We start from the raw sequence: 14,417 nt of genomic DNA, 5'->3' as shown, positions 1-14,417 counted from the left end.
ATCAGCTGACCTGGAAAGCTTCTAATGCATTCCACTTAATTCAATCCACTATATTATCTTAGTGGGCTGAAAAATAAATATTTTTCATATTTATATTTCATTTATTATTTCATATTTTCATATTTATATTAAATATATAAAAAGGGTAATGTCGGGTGTCTCTATAATGTCTGAGTTTTTACTCAAAAATTGCTCAAATTTTGTGCTGGAAGAAATGGTGGGAAATAATAGAAAAAGAAGAATGCAAAAGAATCCAATGAAGGTTAGTGAAAAAAAGAGGTAGCAAATGACTCAAGAGTAGTGTTGTATGGAGATTTCATTATTAAAGGTATGGTAGATGAGAGATAGCGTTCACAAGGTTTGTTTTCCAGGAGGGAGGATGAATGATACTTTTGGTATGAGAAGAGCTTCCCATAGCTCAGTCAGTATAGATGAAGCCCTTTGGTCGGAAAGACCTGGGTTCGATTCCTGTCAGTGATGTGAGGAACTTTATCTGGTCTCTTTCGACTAAAGATGAGTTAGCTGGTCTCATACGGAGGTAGGAGGTTTTTTCACCCAGAAAGTCTGGTTTTTCATCCCCCAGAATAGGCAAGGCCCTGTGAACACACCTGGATTATAGTCATGAATACATCCAAGCCATACGCCAGTCACCTGTATAAAATTGGGGGTTTTGGGAAAGATGGTAAACTACCCTGTAAAAATCTCACCAGGAATACTTTGTGGGCAGCCTACAAAGTCATCTACGGTTGGAAATGACTGAAAGGGAAAGTGGGGGGGGGGGATATGAAAAGTAAATGTGTAAGGAAGTTCATAGCAGTAGTGGGAATGAATGATTTGGTTGTGCCTAGGATGAATGTCAAGATATGGCTGTATAAATTTACCAATAACCTGGGAGACAGTCTTTTTAAGATCTAAATTCATACTTGTTTTCTTTCTTTTTCCAAATAGATGGCACTTAATTAGAACTTTAATTTGTGTTGTCTGTTACAACAATTTTTTCAACTAGTTCCACTGTTATACCAAATTGTTGTTGTTTGTGTACTGTGACAAACTTCTGTGCTCTGAAATGCTGGATATAATACCAATGAAATATCAGCAAATAAGTTAAAAAATATTAATTATTTTCTTATCATTCTGTATTGTCATCAATACCATGAAAATAAATTAATGTGATGATAGATATCAGAAAATTGTTGAGCAGAGTGAAAGATAACAGTGTGGTAGCTGGTGTGTTGCTTATGACAATGATGAGTTGAGATAGTGAATCAAAAATCATAAATGTATGCTATCAGAGCTATTTGAAGAGAATGAGATGGCATTTGTTGATGTTTGGAATGCATTTGAGGAGCAAATGGAACTGAAGAAAAGCGATAGATTGCATTTAAATGGATTTGGTTGGAAAGACTTTTGCTGGAAGGAAGTATAATGAGTAATGTGAACCTGAGATCAGAGGAAGTCAGAGGTGATGCAAATAAACAGGAAAATGAAACAGATGAGACTGAAGTGTTTGTGATTGGAGAGGGAGTGCAATGTCAGAGAAGAGGAATGAAAGTTGAAGGGGTCAGAAAAAGATTCAGCCTAATGAAAGTGGAAGCATTGATGAATGCATGTATGGGGATGGTGCACACAGGAACAGAATGCTTGGGGAGTAGTTGAGTCTGGAAATATATGGGGTAAAAGATTTTAAAAGCAAGCAGAGAGGAATAGGTGTGCAGAAGTCAGATAGGAGTGGCACGTGGAGGATCAGTTATAGACCAAGTAATAAATTGCTATGCTTATTTACAAATGCTGGCAGTAGTAGAAGTAATGGAGATAAAATAGCTGCATTGACTATGCTTATTTGACTCGATACTGGAAGACTGGAAAAAAAGCCATGCTGTCTGACGAATCATGATATGCCTTGTTCTGTATGAATGGTAGACAGAGAGTTTGGCCATAGCCCATGAAGCAATGAACCTAGCTTGTCTTGTAAGCACAACTTAAGGTTCTAGAGGTGGTATCATGGTGTGGTGCATGTTCTGTTGCCACAGAATGGATCTCCTGATATTGCTGGAAGGTTGGGTTGCCGATCAAGCCCATCCTGCAATATTGACTTTTTATCCAGCAGATGACTTGATTCTTGAATGACATTGCTACTGTCCATCACGTGTGCAAGAATTGTTTAGCAGTGTTTCAGCGAGCAATATAGCAACTTCCATCATCTTCTCTGGCTGCCACAATGCTCAGATCCCCATTGAGAATGTATGGGACATGTTAGAAAAACAGATATGGGAGCAAAGTCCTCTTCTGTCAAATCTGAGTCAGTTAAAGAACTGTATGGTGAACATCTGGTATGTTGTAGATATAATCCAACAGCTTGTGAAATCTATACCAAACTACATACAGGGTGTTCGGGATAAATTTGACAGTTTCGTAAGGAAAAAGAAAATCTTCTTTGTATCTATTAAATTTAATGAATTGACAAAAAAACATTACAGGCAGAGTTAATTACAATACTATCAACAAGATTTACTCAAAATAACCACCATTAGCATCGATCACAGCTTCAATTCTGCTTCGGAACCTCGAACAAGCTGATGCTACAGTCTCCCTGGGAAGGGCCGCAAAAACTGTTTTAATTTTATCCATTAACTGGGCTTTTGTATTACTGGAAGTGCGATTGGTGTCTTTTTCAACTGCACCCCATACAAAATAATCCATGGGGTTAAGGTCTGGGGAGTTTGGAGGCCAAACATTTGGACTGGTGAAGTCGTAGAAATTTTCAGACAACCATTTTTGACTTTTCCCAGAGGTGTGGCAAGGGGCCGAATCCTGCTGCCATACATACGGCCTACCATTGGCTACCCTTGTTATCCAGGGCTTGACTACAGTTAGCAACTCCACGAACAAAGCCCGAATTCCAATGCCAGGGTTCTTCAACACCTGTTCCTGCAGATTTGCGAGGAATTCTGCTGTACGAACGCAATCAGATCGTCTGCTAGGGATCTTTCTTCTTGCTACATCCTCGTAGTCACCATTGCAAGTCTCTAGTTCATGCCTGATTGTTTTTACTGTATTCAGGGAGCATTGGGCAGCAGTCGTAATATCCTTATTTTGATGGCGGGCACGAATCATCATGATACAAGTTATTCTCTTCCATGATTCAGGTGGGTTCCAGCTATCCATCCTTTCTGACATCTTGTATATGAATGAAGAAGGGTCCAAACTTTTAAATGAAGAGAAGTGTGTGTTAATACATGTAACTTACGGAAAAATATAATTAATTATAAATATGTCAAATTTATCCCGAACACCCTGTATGTGCTGTAATTTGTGCTAAAGAAGATCCAACATGGTATTAAATCAAAGTTTCTGATTCAGTCGCTGGTATGGGTAGTATGAAAAAGAAGCATGAATTTTTTCAGTTTTTAAGGGACAGCTTTCTTAGGTGTATGTAATGGAGGGCATATGAGGGTTGAAAGTCTTAGATCTGATCATCAGAGGATGTGATTGAATAGAGTAGCTGATATTCTTCCAGTGATGAAAAACTTAGAGACAAATTGCAGCTATATCACTCAAGGAAGAGTTGGCTGGAAAGGACACAGATGCTGTTTGGATACTGATCAAGTGATAATGACAGTAGTGTGTGTGTGTGTGTGTGTGTGTGTGTGTGTGTGTGTGTGTGTGTGTGTGTGTGTTCTAAAAGTTAAATTCCTGGATAAGGTAGGAATAAAATGGATGAATGAACTGATTAAGTGTGCATTCTAGAAAAAACATCCTTGTGGGCAGCACAAGATAAAAGGCAATAATTGGTTACACGAGGATTTGTGCTAAAGAAGATCCAACATGGTATTAAATCAAAGTTTCTGATTCAGTCGCTGGTATGGGTAGTATGAAAAAGAAGCATGAATTTTTTCAGTTTTTAAGGGACAGCTTTCTTAGGTGTATGTAATGGAGGGCATATGAGGGTTGAAAGTCTTAGATCTGATCATCAGAGGATGTGATTGTGAATAGAGTAGCTGATATTCTTCCAGTGATGAAAAACTTAGAGACAAATTGCAGCTATATCACTCAAGGAAGAGTTGGGTGGAAAGGACACAGATGCTGTTTGGATACTGATCAAGTGATAATGACAGTAGTGTGTGTGTGTGTGTGTGTGTGTGTGTGTGTGTGTGTGTGTGTGTGTGTTCTAAAAGTTAAATTCCTGGATAAGGTAGGAATAAAATGGATGAATGAACTGATTAAGTGTGCATTCTAGAAAAAACATCCTTGTGGGCAGCACAAGATAAAAGGCAATAATTGGTTACACGAGGAGTACAAAGAGCAGGCCAGGAGGATGACCTGGTTAGTAAGGAAAGAAATGTACAGAACAAGCTAAAATTAGCCAGTCAAGCAATGAAAAACCTAGAAAGTTCTTTGAGTGTGTGACAAGTAGAAGAAAGAATAATTATATGAGTATGATGTTTGTGAATGAATATGGTAGATGGGTAACTGCTGCATCGAATATAGTTGAGGCTTTCAGTGAACAGTACCAGAGTATAACAACACACATTAACTAAGGCTACAAATTAGGCTGGTCTGTATGTCTGGAGCCGTGGATAAAGCGTTGGAAAGGGTTGGTGACGGCTAGGAATCAGAATCAGTCTGGCAATAGTAGTATTTTCTGTGTCAGCACGAGGGAGATCATATTTTGGTAGTCTGCTTATATAGCGAAACAAGGCGCCACATTCACTAGATAAGGGAATTGCAGGTATACTTGGATTTTTCAAGGGCTTTTGATAGATTACTACACAACAAGCTGCTAACTAAATTGAAAGGAATGTAATTGCATAAGATATTAGTAAGTTGGATAGAAAATTCGCTGTCAGATAGATTCCAGCAAATTGTATATGAGGAAAGTAGTATTCCCAAAGTGGAAACTCATTAAGATTCTATTTTGGAACCAGTATTGTTTATTTTGTATGGTAATGATATTGGGACAGATTTAACTGGAGATATGCAGCTATTTTCAGGTTATGCAAAGTTGGGATGAACTGTGAGGAGTAGAGCATGTAGTGGCCTTACAGGAATATCTGAATAGTTTTTTTTGAGGGGGGGGGGGGGAATTGAGTGGACCTGCTCCCTTTTCATTGTTGCAAAATGTAAGGTTTTGAAATTTTGGTAGGCAAGGATGGGATGCATAATATACAATTAACAGAGATATTTTGAAAGTAGGCAACATGAGAGTTCTGAGAGTAGTGATGGACAGACGAAGTTCAGGAGTCACATTGCTAAAATTGTGAGAGCATCACAACAAATTATGGCAGTGATGAGGAGGAGGATCTTGATACATAGAAGCAAAGAGGTTATGTTTCCCCTTGTACAAGGCATTTACTAGGCTGCATATGAATTGCTATGCATAGATCTGGTCACCTGGTTTTCAAGAGGATGAATCTATCTTAGAGAGAAGGTCCAGAGAAAATAAGTCAATGTTAAGCCTCTGGAATGTGGGTTATGACAGCAGATTGAGGGAATGCAATTTGCAGAGCCTTGCGAATAGAAGGAGAGGGGGGTATGATTGAGACATAAGTTGGCCAGGGATTATTACCAGATTAATGTTGAGAAAGTTTTTCACAGAGAAGAAAGAGGCAGGGTTAGAAGAACAAGAGGGCATCCTCTATAAAGGAGGGTGTGGGTAAGGAAGTGAGGAGCAGGTTCTTTGCATGAAGAGTGGTTGTTGAGTGGAAGTCTGACCTGGCTTCATGGATTTGACTCCATGGAGGTTTGATAATAATCATTTATGAACTCAAAAAAACTTACAAAATATCTCATCCACATTCACTTCTAACATTTGTGGCATAAATGTTAATTTAAATTGATGTGCACCATTACATACAGACATCTAAACCTGATCTCTCATTTTTAGCCAAACCTCAAATTACCTTTATATAATAACCACAATTCATCTTAATCCAAAGTACATCCTATGTGATTCCTTCTGCTACCAAGGATGGTATTTGTGCCTGATATTGCCATTAGGCAGAGTATGCCTAATGGCAAATCTCTTTTTGATCTTCTGTGGCTTAAGATTTCCTTGCATCATTATGTGTTATTCATATGATGTCTTTACCACTCCTCTAGTTTTGAAACTGACCTTTCTGACTTCTTATTCTTCAAGCTTGGTTTCCTGGAATCCAATTATCCTTGCAGTACATTCATTACCTGTGACAACTTAACGTCTACAACTCCAGCTGGCTCCTTTTTTCCATTTCTGTTGATCAACATGGAAGAAACTGAGGTATTTGCTTTAAATCGCCTAAAGCAACTTGTTTATATACCAGCCAGCATAGCTAACAGTCCTCTCCATAATAAAAATAGAAAAAAATAAAATAAAATAAAAATCCCTAACTCACTTACTATAGTACATTCATACTGTAGGTTTACAAAATAACCTTTCATGGGTGAGAACTGCATAATTTAAAAAAAAAGAGAGAGAGAGAGAGAGAGATCCTTTCAACACTGCAAAGTGACCTCTTTGCTTGGTAATGCAAATCATAACTTCACATGTTTCATCTCTAGCAGGACAACCTCCCCTTCACCATTCACAACCTCATTCGTTGGCAATATTCAATTTCGAAATTGAACGAATCTGGCAAAAGAAAACGAAAGTTGTACCCATAATAATAAGTGCCTTAGGTGCCATCCCTAAAACATTGAAAAAACATCTAGAAGCACTCGAGTTAGATGGATTAAAAATTGGGCAGTTGCAAAAGGCTGCTTTTTTTGGCACAGCTTTCATTTTGAGAAAGTATTTCCACAACTCATAGGCCCTTGGGTAGGGCTTGAATTGGGAATATAACCAGCCTTTTCTTAAGACTGAGGAAGCAAATCAAGCTTTGATGAATATTATATATATATATATATATATATAAAATGCTGCAAGTTGTGCAACTTATCTTGGATATTTATAAAGGATAATAATTAAAACCTCTTAAGCAGTGTGTTATTTGGGAGAAGCTTCACCCATTCATTATTTTTCTCAGCTTAGTGTTAATCACTTTCTTATATTCCCTCAACCATATATCTGTGCTCTTCAAAGCTTTTCTTAGTGGGATTATTATATAAAAATATTAACAACAATAAATAAAAATAAAATGCCTTCTTTTTTACCTCTTGTAGACCTCATTAGTTGCAATTAGGAAATGGCGGTGGCTCTACTTTCATATGAAACAAAAACATTGAGGTGCAGGGGTAGTCTGTAGAAGTGGAGATGCATCTAATGCAGTAGAATGGGAGATAGTGTAATGTACTCTGCTTTCTAGACATTATACTGCCTACCACTATTGATCCAGTTGTCATCTTCATGTGGTGTGTGTGTCATGTGGTTTCCTTCATTTGCCATGGTTTTATTCTTTTTTTCATCCTCACTACATACTTTATAATCGTAAATGAAACCCAAATTAGACTTTAGAAGAAAATTTTTCCACTATCAACATTTTCACCAGCGAATCTACAACTACCACATGTTGTATAGCTTTCCTGCTTGTCTAAGGAAAAACTGTAACTATGTTTATCCCAAATTTCTTCCTGATTTCATCATTTAAGTAAGGGGAGGAGAGAGTTGAGCCCAAAATATTGATTGCCTGGGGATACTCCCCCTTTTTGTGTAATTTTAAAATCCATTTTATGTTGATAATGGCACAACTTTTTGTTGTGCCATTATTAAATTTTGTCTGCTCCTCTATTTGATTATGGAGAGGTGTGGCTATGTTTGAACCTAAAATTTTATTTCTTTATTAGAACACTAATCGCTCTTCCATTTTATCTGGGAAAGTAGTTAGATAAAGATGCAAGTTAAACAGTTTTTAGCTTACATCAGCAGAATCATGTGCTGTTGAGTTTTTTTTTTTAATCATAAAAAGCATCAGAAGAGGGTGACAGTGGCATGGTGCATAAGCCATATTTTTTGGTATCACATGAAAATTTGTACTGAGATAGTGGATGGATTTCTACAAATAATTTTCCATAGAAAATGTTTGATTTAGAGTATATTTTCCAAAATTTGCAAAATGAAATGAATGAGAAAATTAATTACTTTTTCAGAAATTATCAGATTAAAAAATGGGTTTAAAAAAATAATAACAATAACTGAGTTAATGACCTGAGCAAAACCAGGTAAGTTGCTTGTATAATTTGAAATAGAACATAATTATCTTTTGGCATTCCAGAATCATATTGTTAATTACTGTATAAGTAACTCTTACATTCTTATTTTGATTAATGTAATTAAAATGGAATTACTTACAGGTTTCCTTCTGCATTTGAAATTGTTCTAGTAACTGTTTATAGTAATTTTCCAGTGAAGATATATTTTTGCTTGTGATTACTTTAATTTTTTTTTAAATTAATTTTTCTGCTCATTATTATAAATAAGCAATAATTCTTTTGTTGTTAATACATTTTTAAAGTAAGGAAAGCCATCTCATAAGATGAACTTGCAAATCATGGTTATGTTATTTTTTGTGGGATGTGATTATGATTTAGTTTAGCTTTATGAAAGGAAAGGGTATGAAGAGTTTCATCACTGAAACAGCATGTCTGGTTGGTGAGTTTTCTGTACACACATTTTGTTTTTATTATCTGGTTAAATGTTTCTTAAGCAATCCCTAGATAATGCATATATAGGAAGGAAAATGCTGAGATGTGTGTGTATATAGAGGGCTGAACTTACACTTTTCCCGAGGCAGGCGGGCGGGGCCTGAGGTGCCACAGTGCTCTGAGCCCCCCCCCCCCCCCTCATTGTTTGAGTCCTTAAATTTGCCCTAATTTTTTGCGGCCCTCAGCTAGAGCCATGTGTGCCTATGCATAAGTACTGCCCTGTATATATATATATATCTGTGTGTGTGTGTACTTTGTGGGGGTCGAGCTCCATTATATATATCTTCTAACTAAATAGTTTACAATACAGCTGTTAGGTCTATTGAAGTATTTTAAAGAGTTTTATAGAATTTTCATTTTTATGGAATGTTTTAAAATCCAGTTTGGTAGATATTTTCTATGATATATGATTTCTACTCCAGCAGCAGCATTAAAAGATTTCATTAAATTTTAATTGTCTACATAGTAGAAGTCTGCTTATCTTTGAGGAATGGGTTCAAAAAAAAAAAAAAAAAAAAAAGAAGCACTGTTCACTTTTTATATAATAAAATTTAATTTTAGAGCCACTTCTGATTCGCTTCTTTCTGCATATTTTTATATAGAACAGCCATTACCTCCTGGTGTTACTGCTCCTCCATCAACTATACACTCTAGTGTGATTGGTAAGTTATGTCTAGTCATTTGTGGGTAACATTGAAATGTGACAGGAGTTGGCATATATTTGGCAATAAATGCTTTTTTTTTTCTGCATGCTAAACTTTTACAAAAAAAAAATTCAGTATTTGTCTAACCTAGACATAATTGAAAATCTCCATGAATATTGCTTATCAGATTATAAGCAAGTATAACCTTTAGGTTTTAATATACATGTAAACAAGAAAAACAGCCTAAAACCAGAGCAAGCAAGTGAGAGACAGAGAAAGCAGAAGGGTCTTATTCATGTCATATTATGGGTATATTTGTAGGTTATGAATTGACGATTTCAGTCAACTGATGTGTAGAAATTTGAATATAGAAGTAAATTTTTCAGGGGACATTCAGATATTCTATAACAGAAAAAGTTGAAAAATTCTTCATCTGTTTTTTGTAGTATAGTACCTTACTTAGCTGATTTGGTTCCTTTTTTTAATATGCCTGGGTTTTACACAATATTGTGTTTATGTGCATGCTACTTTGTATTCTGCTTCTATTTTGTTTTCAGTTCATTATAATGGGTATTTCCACTTATTCTTCAGTAATGAAATTTTCTGTGATTAAATGTTGTAAAACTCTTATATTTTAATATTATTTGTTCTTAATCCTTGTTACGACATTTAATTTTCATGGTTAATTAATTTTTTTTTTTTTTTTTGGACAAATGTGTTTGTGTATTCTTGCCAATCAAGCAAAATTCCCAGCCCTGCATTGGTTGCTGACGAATTTAAAGAATTTTTTTTAAAAAAAAAAAAAAACTTGCTAGAGTAAAAAAAAAAAAGTTAAATTATGAAATTTTCAATTTAAATTATGAAATTTTTAATGTACCGTTTATACACACACACAAAATGCAATTTAATTTTTATAAGTGATAGCAAGAAATGGGCTGGTATAAGTATGAAATGTCTTTAGTACCCTTTTCTTATGAAAAATATTTAAATTATGAAGTATATCAGTGTAGTTTTATGATTTGATCATTTGTTTTAAAATAGATGATTTGCTGTTAACTGTATAACTAATTTAAATACTTTAATAGCTCAAATGAGGTTTGTAGTAGTTGTAGAAGTTTTTTTTTTTCTCTGTGTTATTTTATAATAGTATGTAGCACCTCATATTTTATATAATTAGAAAATTTATAACAGAAGTATAGTGTAGTATTCACTTATATATTAGATATCAAAGACATATTTACTTAAACTCCTCCTCCTCCCCCATAACTCTCAGATCATTAGTTCAGAAGCAGTGGTTTGAGATTAATTATTGAATAGTTATCATCATAATTAATTTTTTTTTTTAAAAAAGCTCAAACTTCAGTCTCAGATGGTTTGAACACTATACTGTATATTGCTAGTTTAGTGTTTTGTCCAATTTCTCTCTTATTTCACATAAATTTATTCAACTTGCTCCCCACCATACATCTGTAATTATAAATATGTATATTTGATGTCCAAAATATTAGTTATATTCCCATGCTAACTGTATCAACCTGTAGCCTGAATGGAGAATTCATTGCAGTTACCATTTATATACAGTCAAGGGCATGGAAAAATGGTATCTTTGTTCAAGTGTACAAGTTAATAGGCAAAGTTTGTCAGTGTGTGATGTGAGTATCTAGAAAAAAAGTTGCGTACACAGGTGCTCTTATAACAGTATCTCAGATATACTAAGAATGGTGTGATAAGCAGGAAATATTGGTGACATATGATTGGAAACTGATCTATGAAAACCATGGAAAAAAGATTGACAAGATATTGTGCAAAAAGAACTGCAATGAGTGTACCATGCCTCCTTGATTACCCAAAATGTGGTATAACAACAAATACCCATTGGGAATGTCATGTCTGCCATACAAAACTAGATATCGATAAGATTATCAAAGGAAAATCATTATTGAACACAGGAAACGTGTTGAAAAGCCAGAATGGCAAAGCCAACAGCAGCAACAACATATTTCCATTAATCCATCATACTTGGTCATGATAGTGCAAGGTGGTGATGATAGTAGCACAGTATTCTTGAGCATATTGTCATGTATCTGAATATACATGACCATTTACCATGTATATGTAGACAGTTCAAACAGGATAGTGTTTAATATTGCATGTTGTGTTTCATTTGAGATTGCTACAGAAATAATAATCCTTTGTATTAATGGATTGACCCCTCCTCCTCATTTAATCAGATCTGAATTGCACTAAGCTTCTGTAGAATGTAGTGAAACAAGCTATTTGTAATAAGGATCTGCAGCATGTTTAATGGAACTGCAGGAAGTCATCTGCCTTGGATAGGATACCTGTATTGTATTTCTATAACGTTGCGGATTGGATGCCCTGGTATATTGAGACTGTTCTTAGGCTCATGAAGGTGCAACATGTTATTAAGTAGCTATGTCTAATGAACTTGATCACAAAGAGTACTGGAATTGTTTATACATTATTGTATATAAAGAATGTATAAGCAATGTAAGTACTAAAAGTACACTAAGGTAGAGACACCACAAAAGGAAAAACAATATCTGAAATCCTATTTTGGACATAAACCAACTGTGCAAAATTGAAGAGGTAGAGCATGCAAACAGTCCATATTCATAATAAATGCCTCAAGCTAGAAGGATTACATCTGACTAGTTTAAACAATAACATTATATTAAAAAAAAGGGGGGGAGGAAGCATACGGTTACCAAGAATTAAAATATCCCAAACTTTTGGAAAGGAAAGACAATCAATTTCAAATTTAAAATAGACTTTACTTCCAGTAGCAAATAAAATACTGGTGCTGTCAGTCTCTTCTCTGTTGAGTGATCAGCTTGTCCAAAATACAAAAGACAACATTCGCACAGAACTTTAATGAGCAAGTGAGAGTTTGTGTTTTGAAAAGATAAACGTTCATCATTAATCAAATCAGTGAAACACTTAGGTCTTTTGTAAAGTTTCATCTTTAAAATAATGTTAATATTTTGCATGTGTTGTAGTTATTTTTGTGAATCATGCCACAATTCAAACACAAGTGCAGTATAATAAGATATCTTCAATATCCTCAAAGATATTGATGTCAGTTTTGGTATAGCCTCCATGTTCACTAATATACCTCTAAAAGAAACCTTAGAAAACCCATTCACATGGCTACTTTGACAATATGTTCTCCCATTTGTTTCACGTGTGCTTAAAACATTTCCAACACCCAAGTAATATTATTTCACCCTTGTAGAGGAAAACAATAACTGTCCGCCTTTCCTTGATACTCTGGTCACCTGCCTACCCTAATGGAACCTTATCCTTTTAAGCTACAGAAAACCCACACACACACACACACACACACACACACGCACGCACACACAGAGGAAGATATATCCATCGTCTATCACAACACCAATCCCTTCCAGGAGTGTGAAGTGTGATGTCATTAAAACTTCAGCAAATATAGCTAAAATCATTTGCTCTGACCACACTATTCTCTCCACAGAACTCAACCACATCTGGGATGCTTTTGTAGCTAATGAGTCTCTCTTCCCATGGGGGGACTGGTTTGTGATAGAGACCTATTACCCCCTTCCCAGATTCAGAAGACAAAAAATCCATTGCCATTCTGGAGCACCCCAGAAAAATCTCACCTGCTCTAAAAAGGTGTGATATACAGAGCAGATTCAAGCCATACCAGAAATTAGCTACTCTTATCCATTCACCAGAAGATCCTATCCATCATCTTGACTATCCTGCAATCTACAGCATCCCTTGCCTCCTGCAAGGTTTCTTATTTTTGATGAACAGGAAGAACTGCAAACCTGGAGGAACACTGAAATGATGTCCATTACATGTGCCACATCTGTTTCTGGATGCCATGGATATGAATCACTTGATCCAATAGAACAAAACCTCTTTTATACAAGAACAGGTAGAAATCAGAGAGTTTATCTGTTATAGTCCTTTGGAACAACATTTGCCAAATTGGAACAGATTTGATCACCTCACTTTACCTTAACTATGGGAGAACAACATCATATTTCAAATCATATTTTAAAATGAATTACTTTTATGCACTAACTAGACTTTGTTTGCATTCTGGATTGTGAAAGCACAGCTATAAGGTTAGCAAAACAAGTTGCTAGGGTTAAGACCAAAAAGAAGGCCATGATTAATTGATGCAATCATAATTGTCCTAGGAGACAGAAATATAGGTTACAACAAAATTGCTGACGAGTGATATATTATTTTGGAAGAAAATTGTTAACAGCAGATTAGTAATAACATAAACTTAATCATGTAGTACTGTCTTAGTAATCTGTGCACTCCTTTAGGGTACATATCATGAAATTGATGATGATAATGATTATACACTGGCCTTATAGCCTTAGTTGCTTCTGTCATAAACCCACATAAAAACAATACCATTTCCTAATATGGGATATCAAATCTAATAAAGTATGATCCTTGTGACAGAATGGTACTTATTTAACTAGCATTCACAGAGGGTTGTCAACCTGAATTGCATTAGTACAGTGAGTTGGCTAACTTTTTTACATAATCCAGAAAAATCCTGCTATGGAGACCAACCATGAAGCTTATTCAAGACATGTCAGACCTCCAATAGGTGGGCAGTGCTCTGACAGAGGCAAAGGACAGTGAAATTCATCTCCTACTTTAAAAAAAAAAATAAGTGGTGCACATCATTTATATGGGGTGGTAGATGGTGTTGTGTGCTGATGGTAGTAGTACAGTTTGAGGATTAAGTAGAGGAGATGATGAGTTGTGTAGTGGAATAGTGTGCCCTCCCACAATGAGTCCTTGGAGGTGTCACATAATAATAATTACTGTTGAAGCCACAAGTGTTGGTAAAGTGGATGTGGAAACATTTTTGTTGTTTTTTACTTGTGTTATTGATGTTTTTTGTATGAAGCTTTCTGCTAAATTTTGTTTTAATTGATTTTTATTGTTAATGGGCTTTTTAGGATGTAGGAATTTATTTAATGATCTAGAAAAACTATACTTCATTATATTGTCCTTTATTGTCATATATGACAATAAAGGACAATATAATGAGGGCCGCAAATAAAATCTACCCTGCACATTCCTCTTTTCCACACGCTTCAGTGGGAAAGATGGATGTTTGGA

At 35.4% G+C, this 14,417-nt stretch overlaps 1 protein-coding gene across 4 annotated transcripts in view; it reads left to right on the top strand.

The window, feature by feature from the left end:
* The window catches only part of Cpsf6 (cleavage and polyadenylation specificity factor subunit 6), a 467,838-nt gene that overhangs the window by 269,470 nt on the left and 183,951 nt on the right, over positions 1-14,417 (top strand). For 3 of the 4 annotated variants that reach the window (XR_016550513.1, XM_090414580.1, XM_090414581.1), the window contains exon 11: positions 9,219-9,278. The exons of the other annotated variant lie outside the window; for it this stretch is intronic. Coding sequence is in view for 2 of the 3 variants with exons in the window: in XM_090414580.1 (XP_090270706.1) it covers positions 9,219-9,278 (60 nt within the window). In the remaining variant the exon portion in view is untranslated. The remainder of the gene's footprint in view (positions 1-9,218; positions 9,279-14,417) is intronic. 4 annotated transcript variants of the gene reach the window in all.

This window comes from Typopeltis vanoorti, chromosome 25 (genome assembly GCF_054136105.1).
Source record: "Typopeltis vanoorti isolate ZY-2024b chromosome 25, IOZ_Tvanoo_1.0, whole genome shotgun sequence".
Taxonomy (NCBI): Eukaryota; Metazoa; Arthropoda; class Arachnida; order Uropygi; family Thelyphonidae; genus Typopeltis; species Typopeltis vanoorti.
This window is presented reverse-complemented; position numbering and strand designations above follow the sequence as displayed.